This window comes from Salvelinus namaycush, chromosome 35 (assembly GCF_016432855.1).
Source record: "Salvelinus namaycush isolate Seneca chromosome 35, SaNama_1.0, whole genome shotgun sequence".
In the NCBI taxonomy this organism is placed as follows: domain Eukaryota; kingdom Metazoa; phylum Chordata; class Actinopteri; order Salmoniformes; family Salmonidae; genus Salvelinus; species Salvelinus namaycush.
In genome coordinates, this window is record NC_052341.1 from 24603336 (window position 1) to 24611999 (window position 8664).

The following is an 8664-nucleotide window of genomic DNA, read 5'->3' on the forward strand; positions in this document are numbered from 1 at the left end:
TATATGAGGTCATTTACAGTAGGACTGAAGGTGTACAGAGAGGTATATGAGGTCATTTACAGTAGGACTGAAGGTGTACAGAGAGGTATATGAGGTCATTTACAGTAGGACTGAAGGTGTACAGAGAGGTATATGAGGTCATTTACAGTAGGACTGAAGGTGTACAGAGAGGTATATGAGGTCATTTACAGTAGGACTGAAGGTGTACAGAGAGGTATATGAGGTCATTTACAGTAGGACTGAAGGTGTACAGAGAGGTATAGAGAGATACAGAGGTATATGAGGTCATTTACAGTAGGACTGAAGGTGTACAGAGAGGTATATGAGGTCATTTACAGTAGGACTGAAGGTGTACAGAGAGGTATATGAGGTCATTTACAGTAGGACTGAAGGTGTACAGAGAGGTATATGAGGTAATTTACAGTAGGACTGAAGGTGTACAGAGAGGTATATGAGGTCATTTACAGTAGGACTGAAGGTGTACAGAGAGGTATATGAGGTCATTTACAGTAGGACTGAAGTTGTACAGAGAGGTATAGAGAGGTATAGAGAGGTATATCAAATCAAATTGTATTTGTCACATGCGCCGAATACAACAGGTTACAGTGAAATGCTTACTTACAAGCCCTCAGCCCATAACCAACAATGCAGTTTTAAGAAATACCCCCCCAAAAAAGTAAGAGATAAGAATAACAAATAATTAAAGAGCAGCAGTAAATAACAATAGCATGGCTATATACAGGGGGTAAAGGTACAGAGTAAATGTGCGGGGGCACCGGTGTCGAGGTAATTGAGGTAATATGTACATGTAGGTAGAGTTATTAAAGTGACTATGCATAGATAATAACAGAGAGTAGCAGCAGCGTAGAAGAGGGTGTGTGTGTGTGCGGGGGGGGGGGGGGGGGGGGGGGGGGCAATGCAAATAGTCTGGGTAGCCATTTGATTAGCTGTTCAGGAGTCTTATGGCTTGGGGGTAGAAGCTGTTTCGAAGCCTCTTGGACCTAGACTTGGCGCTCCGGTACCGCTTGCTGTGCGGTAGCAGAGAGAACAGTCTATGACCAGGGTGGCTGAAGTCCTTGACAATTTTTAGGGCCTTCCTCTGACACCGCCTGGTATAGGGGTCCTGGATGGCAGGAACCCGATGATGTACTGGGCCGTACGCACTACCCTCTGTAGTACCTTGCGGTCGGAAGCCGAGCAGTTGCCATACCAGGCAGTGATGCAACCAGTTAGGATGCTCTCGATGGTGCAGCTGTAAAACCTTTTGAGGATCTGAAAGATTTGACCCATGCCAAATCTTTTCAGTCTCCTAAGGAGGAATAGGTTTTGTCGTGCCCTTTTCACGACTGTCTTGGTGTGCTTGGTTTGTTGATGATGTGGACGCCAAGGAACTTGAAGCTCTCAACCTGCTCCACTACAGCCCCGTCGATGAGAATGGGGGCGTGCTCGGTCCTCCTTTTCCTGTAGTCCACGATCATCTCCTTTGTCTTGATCACGTTGAGGGAGAGGTTGTTGTCCTTGCACCTCACGGTCAGGTCTCTGACCTCCTCCCTATAGGCTGTCTCATCGTTGTCGTGATCAGGCCTACCACTGTTGTGTCATCAGCAAACCTAATGATGGTGTTGGAGTCGTGCCTGGCCGTACAGTCATGAGTGAACAGGGGTACAGAGAGGTACAGAAAGGTGTAGAGAGGAACGGAAAGGTACGGAGAGGTACAGAGGTACAGAGAGGTGTAGAGAGGAACGGAAAGGTACGGAGAGGTACAGAGAGGTATAGAGAAGTATAGAGGGGTACAGAGAGGTGTAGAGAGAAACGGAGAGGTACGGAGAGGTACAAAGAGGTACAGAGAGGCATAGAGAGGTACAGAGAGGTACAGAGAGGTATAGAGAGGTGTAGAGAGGTATAGGACTCCTTAATAGGAGGTATTGTATCTGATACAGCAGCTCACCTGACATGCATTGTTAATCACTCCCTTGGCTACATTGATTTCAGCTACTCTACATAAAAAACAATTAGCAAGTTAGCCAAGTGAGAGACACACAGCAGGTCCATTTAGGTAGAGCCAGAGCAATGAGTGTACAAAACGTTATGCACATTATGCTCTTTCCATGACATAGGTGAATCCTGTTGAAAGCTATGATCCCTTATTGATGTCACTTGTTAAATCCACTTCAATCAGTGTAGATTTTTAAGCCTTGAGACAATTTAGACATGGATTGTGTATGTGTGCGTGAATGGGCAAGACAAAAGATTGAAGTGCCTTTTAACGGGGTATGGTAGTAGGTGTCAGGCGCACTGATTGGTGTCAAGAACTGCAAAGCTGCTGGGATTTTCACACTCAACAGTTTCCTGTTTTTTTCAAGAATGGTCCACCACTCAAAGGACATCCAGCCAACTTGACACAACTGTGACACCTTGTAGAGGCTATGCCCCAACAAATTGAGGATTTTGGGTGTGGGTGCAACTCAGTATTAGAAAGGTGTTCTTAATGATTTGTACACTCAGTGTAGATTAACAAAATTTGGCAAGACTAGTTAAGATTTAGAATGGGTTCAGTTGGTATCAACAGTTTCCATACAATAATGTCCTAGTTAGGCTAATTGGTGAGAGAAAGAGAGAGAGCTAGCTGTCTCAGGGCAGGTTTCAACCATCTTGACTGACTGCTTACAAATTGCACAGCTATGGTGACTGAAAACGAACTATTATATCACCTACAGAATAACAGATCTCACTCACAACGCTTGTTCATGGGTTAAGTTGACCCCTATGACCTATGAGAGCTGTTGATGGGTTAAGTTGACCCCTATGACCTATGAGAGCTGTTCATGGGTTAAGTTGACCCCTATGACCTATGAGAGCTGTTGATGGGTTAAGTTGACCCCTATGACCTATGAGAGCTGTTGATGGGTTAAGTTGACCCCTATGACCTATGAGAGCTGTTGATGGGTTGAGCTGACCTCAATGACATATTTTATACTCTAGTGGATATAACTGAGAATTGGCTGTCTATTGCTCAGAAATATATATTTATAGGTATAATTATACTGTACTCTTATAAGTATAATTATATACTTATAAATACAGTATATCCAAATGTAAAGAATTTAGAATAAATTCCTATTTGCCGGATGCTGCCTGGCTTCTAATCTGTATGATTGTCATAAGATGTTTTGTCTTAAACGTTGTTTAGGGAGACACTGTGACATTAAACAACTATTAGTAATATCAGTGAGGATGATGTTGGGAGATGGATCCCTTCCCTGGAGAAAAACAAGCAGACACAAAAAAGTAGCATATGTTCATTTTATTACTGTGAATATATCAAGAGCTCTTGTTAATAGGATTCAGTACTAAACAGCTTTCATCTACAAGTTGTTGACCTATTTTATTATGCCACATGGTCTGGCTATTTCATAGGTGGAGACAGAGAAACTCACTTTAGATTTCTCTGTAATTATTATTTTATGATATATTTTTCATTAATAGCCCACCACCAACCCCCACGTTTGGGGGACTAAACTATTCTTTATTTTTTTACAAATATTAAATATATGTTTTACAATGGTCTTTGAGGGTCTTTCTTTCCTTACAAATAACCATCCCACAATAGGGAAGTGGGACCTTAAGGTTCATGGTCCCCCAGATGACTCTCCACACCTCCACCAGAACTCCCAAGCCCTTCAACCCACTATCCATGGTGTGGTAGACATACAAAGCAAACCAACACCCTCACAACAAAACACACCCACACAGAAAAACAACTATCACCCTAACAAACTACAAAAGGACAAAAACAGAAAAAACATACAGAAAATCATCAAAAGTAAATATATTAACTCAACATAAAAAACAACACATAGAATCGCCATATGACTGACAATCAGGAAAACATTTAACTTGCAACCTTTCCTTTGCCTATGATCCCTCTTGATGTATTATTTGGTCCCATTTGGTCCCATTTGTCAAACCTTCTAGTTTATAAACTCAGCAAAAAAAGAAACGTCCCCTTTTCAGGACTCTGTCTTTCAAAGATAATTCGTAAAAATCCAAATAACTTCACAGATATTCATTGTGAAGGGTTTAAACACTGTTTCCCTTTTTTGTTCAAGGAACCATAAACAATTAATGAACATGCACCTGTGGAACGGTCGTTAAGACACTAACAGCTTACAGACGGTAGGCAATTAAGGTCACAGTTAAGAAGAATTAGGACACTAAAGAGACCTTTCTACTAACTCTGAAAGACACCAAAAGAAAGATGCCCAGGGTCCCTGCTCATCTGCGTGAACGTGCCTTAGGCATGCTGCAAGGAGGCATTAGGACTGCAGATGTGGCCAGGGCTATAAATTGCAATGTCCGTACTGTGAGACGCCTAAGACAGCGCTACAGGAAGACAGGACGGACAGCTGATCGTCCTCGCAGTGGCAGACCACGTGTAACAACACCTGCACAGGATCGGTACATCCGAACATCACACCTGCGGGACAGGTACAGGATGACAACAACAACTGACCGAGTTACACCAGGAACGCACTATCTTTCCATCAGTGCTCAGACTGTCCGCAATAGGCTGAGAGGGGCTGGACTGACATCACCGGCAACAACTTCGCCTTTGGGCACAAACCCACAGTCGCTGGACCAGACAGGACTGGCAAAAAGTGCTCTTCACTGACGAGTCACGGCGTTGTCTCAGGAGTGATGGTCGGATTCGCGTTTATCGTCGAAAGAATGAGCGTTACACCGAGGCCTGCACTCTGGAGCGGGACCGATTTGGAGTTGGAGGGTCCGTCATGGTCTGGGGCGGTGTGTCACAGCATCATCGGACTGAGCTTGTTGTCATTGCAGGCAATCTCAACGCCGTGAGTTACAGGGAAGACATCCTCCTCCCTCTCTGGCACCCTTCCTGCAGGCTCATCCTGACAATGTCAACAGCCATACTGCTCGTTCTGTGCATGATTTCCTGCAAGACAGGAATGTCAGTGCCATGGCCAGCAAAGAGCCCGGATCTCAATCCCATTGAGCACGTCTGGGACCTGTTGGATCAGAGGGTGAGGGCTAGGGCCATTCCCGCCAGAAATGTCCGTGACCTTGCAGTATTTGTTTTCTGACTTTCAAAAATGAAAACCTACCCCAGCAGAATTAAAACATTGTATATAGTGTTGCATCTGTCCCTTAAGTCTCCCAATATATCTGTTTGTGGCGACATAACAAAATCATGTAAAACAGGGAGTAACCATTCTTGTACTTTTTTCAAAATATTAGCCACTATGTGATAATACCAGAAAATATGTAACAAATCCTCCACTTCTCTGTAAATTCAAATATTTCAATTATATAATGGGGAGATTTCTCTGTGATGAAGATTTAGATACTTGATTTTTGATGATTCAACGATTGAGTTGTGCTAGTCTGTTTTAGTCTTGAAGTTGAAGTTAGAAGGTAGATTTCATGATTGGGACCTATAATTCAACCAGTTAAATGAACCAACTTCAACACTCACCCTCATGGGCCAGCATTCAATCCGATCACGGGTTGCTGACAATCTGGCATTTAAAGGCAACTTCCGACTGAGCCGAAATACGCAGCGTTTACCAGATGTGATCTCTGCGAACGCGGGAACATTGCTTTTAAAAAGCTGCAGGTAACACTTTATTTGGATAGTCCCAAGTAGATGTTCAGTAGATGTTCAATAACTGTCAACATTTCAACTAACTATCCACTAATCCTAACCCTAGCCCTAACTCTAACCTTAACCCTTATCCAAACCCTAACCCTAACCCCAACCCTTATTCTAAACCTAACCTTAACAGTAACCTTAGCAAGCAGTTGCTTATCAACATATAGTTTGTTGATAGTATGACCATCTGTAGATCATCTATGTGGGACTATCCAAATAAAGTGTGACCAAGCCCTGATGTCAATACTCCACTGTTTGTAAACAATATATTTGTCAACAAACAATGCTCAGCTTCAAAATAAGTTGAATACTATAATTGTGATCTTATGAACTGTCAGTCAATCTATGAATTTGAGAGTGGTTACATTTCTCCAGGCCATCCCTCAGCTTTAGCAAACCAAGTGGCAGGGCTACTATTAGGCAGAACAATGTATTAAGGCTGGGAATCAATAAGATGGCTCTATTCGACAATGTGGCTTTTAAAGGCAATGTTACCGCGTTCATGGAGTTCGCATTCAAGGTAAAAACTACAGATGTCGAGTAGTCAATTGGAAATTACCTTTAAATGTCAAGCGCACTATAGCGAGGTTTCATATTGAATCCCAGCCTTAGTATTGTGCCCTGTAACTTTAATGTGCCCTAATTCAGTCTGTATGACTGACAGGGCAGATGATCAATGCTTGATTGTTATTATCATAAAACCCACAGTCAAAGAATGGATAGAGTTTCTCAGTGAAGTTGCAGCCAGTGAAAGAGAAGATATGAACTTTGGTCTCCACATTATAGAAGGACACCTGACCTTCCTCATAGTCCACAAACACCCCCACCTTCTGGGGCATTTTCAAGGTGAGGATTACAGAAGGAGAGGTGTTGGCCTCATAGGTACTCTCATAAATATTATATTTCTGTCCCACTGTCCAGAATCCACCCTCAGGGGTCAGTGGAAGCCCTGAATTTAAAAAAACCTCTAAGTCTGTCCTCTCAATTGACCTATTAATGGACTCTCTGGCCACTCCTAACTCCCAGCAATTCCTCCCCTTCACCTGCACCTCATAGTAGAATCTCCCTGAGGAGAAGCCCTCCTTTCCCAGGATACATCGACTAACAAACCTCTTTGGGTTGTCAGGGCGAACGTTCCATGTCTGTCCAATACTCACTTGTTTCCTATCCGCAGACAGACCGAGAAAGGGATTTGCTGTATCAGGGTCCAGAGTCACATCCACTGCATACTGCTGCATCCTCTTCAGCTTGTCAGGAATCTTCAGCTTGTCAGGAATCTTCAGCTTGTCAGGAATCTTCAGCTTGTCAGGAATCTTCAGCTTATCAGGAATCTTCAGCTTGTCAGGAATCTTCAGCTTGTCAGGAATCTTCAGATTGTCAGGAATCTTCAGCTTGTCAGGAATCTTCAGATTGTCAGGAATCTTCAGCTTATCAGGAAACTTCTCCATTGCTTTATTGCATTTTTCCATAAGCTCAGAAAATGCTTTCCTCGTCTTCTCCTCCAGCTCCGACACAGAGCTCCTCAAAACTCTCATCACATTCATCAGCTCAGTGTGAATACTGATCTCAGACCAGTTCTTGGCATTTGGAGGGGTACATAGGGATGGGGAGCTCTGGAGGAGGTGAAGGTGGTCCTCAGTGTGTGAGAGCTGCTTCAGCTCAGTGCTTCTCCTCAGTAGCTCATTAATTTCCTGCTCCAGCTCTTTAATGAACCCTTCAGCCTGCCTCTCTGCTGCTTTCTGCTTCTCCTCAACCAATTCAATGAGCTCAGCCTGGCTTCTCTCAATAGAGCGCACCAGATCAGTGAAGACCTGCAGGCTGTCTGTTATCTCTCTCTCTGCATCTCTCTTGCTGAGCTCTACTGAATGTTTGATCTCCCAACCCTTTTGCATTCGCTCCTGGATCATCTGCTGTACTTGTGCCTCTGTCTTTCCCAGCTGAGCCTTCCTCTCTCCACACTCTTCCTCTAGAGGGACGATGTGGTGAGTCTTGTGGTCTGTCTCAGTACAGAACTGACACACACACATCTGGTCAGTTCTACAAAACAGCTCAAGGAGTGTGTTGTGCTTCTTACACATGATTCTGTCCTCCAGGTTCTCCATGTAGACGTCACAGACCCCTTTCCCAGCCCTGTGAAGAGATTCATCTCTGACTCTCTTCCTCTTAAAATGATCTGCAACATCTCTGAGTGTCGTGTTGGTCTTTAGCTCTGGTCTTATGTAGAAACTATGCTTACACATTGGACACTGGCACAGGCTAGTGGTATCCCAGTATCCACTGATACAGGCCTTGCAGAAGTTGTGTCCACATGGAGTGGAGACTGGCTCAGTGAACACATCCCGACAGATGGAGCACTGGAACTGATCTTCAGACAGGAGACTGCTGGAGGACGCCATTTCTGCAACACAATAGAAATGATAAGAATACTTCCTGGAATGAGTCAGCATTATACAGTAATTCATTATCTGAATACTATGTATTGATTTTTGTAGTGATAACAATCTTGATTGACAGTTTCAACATCTCTCTCTCTCTCTCTCTCTCTCTCTCTCTCTCTCTCTCTCTCTCTCTCTCTCTCTCTCTCTCTCTCTCTCTCTCTCTCTCTCTCTCTCTCTCTCTCTCTCTCTCTCTCTCTCTCTCTCTCTCTCTCTCTCTCTCTCTCTCTCTCTCTCTCTCTCTCTCTCTCTCTCTCTCTCTCTCTCTCTCTCTCTCTCCATGTAAGTTCGTCATCCAGGTCTGTCTACATCGTTTATTTGTTTTGTTAATTATTCAAGTGTAGTTCGTTTTTTCGTCTTGTTTAATAAATCATGTCATTTCACAACGCTGCGCCTTGGTTCAATCCATGCTCCTCCTCTTCGGATGAAGAGGAGGAGGAACACCGTTACACTCTCTCTCTCTCTCTCTCTCTCTCTCTCTCTCTCTCTCTCTCTCTCTCTCTCTCTCTCTCTCTCTCTCTCTCTCTCTCTCTCTCTCTCTCTCTCTCTCTC

The 8664-nt window shown here is 43.8% G+C and overlaps 1 protein-coding gene across 1 annotated transcript; it reads right to left on the bottom strand.

Moving 5' to 3' along the window:
• Positions 1-6321: 6321 nt before the first annotated feature.
• Positions 6322-8073, bottom strand: LOC120029656 (E3 ubiquitin-protein ligase TRIM39-like). Its single transcript, XM_038974938.1, has one exon. It carries the CDS (start codon positions 8071-8073, stop codon positions 6322-6324), a length of 1752 nt encoding a protein of 583 aa, XP_038830866.1.
• Between the last annotated feature and the right edge of the window lie 591 nt (positions 8074-8664).

Coding starts and splice junctions, on each gene's coding strand:
- LOC120029656 (XM_038974938.1), bottom strand. CDS start 8,073: ATGGCGTCCTCCAGCAGTCTCCTGTCTGAAGATCAGTTCCAGTGCTCC.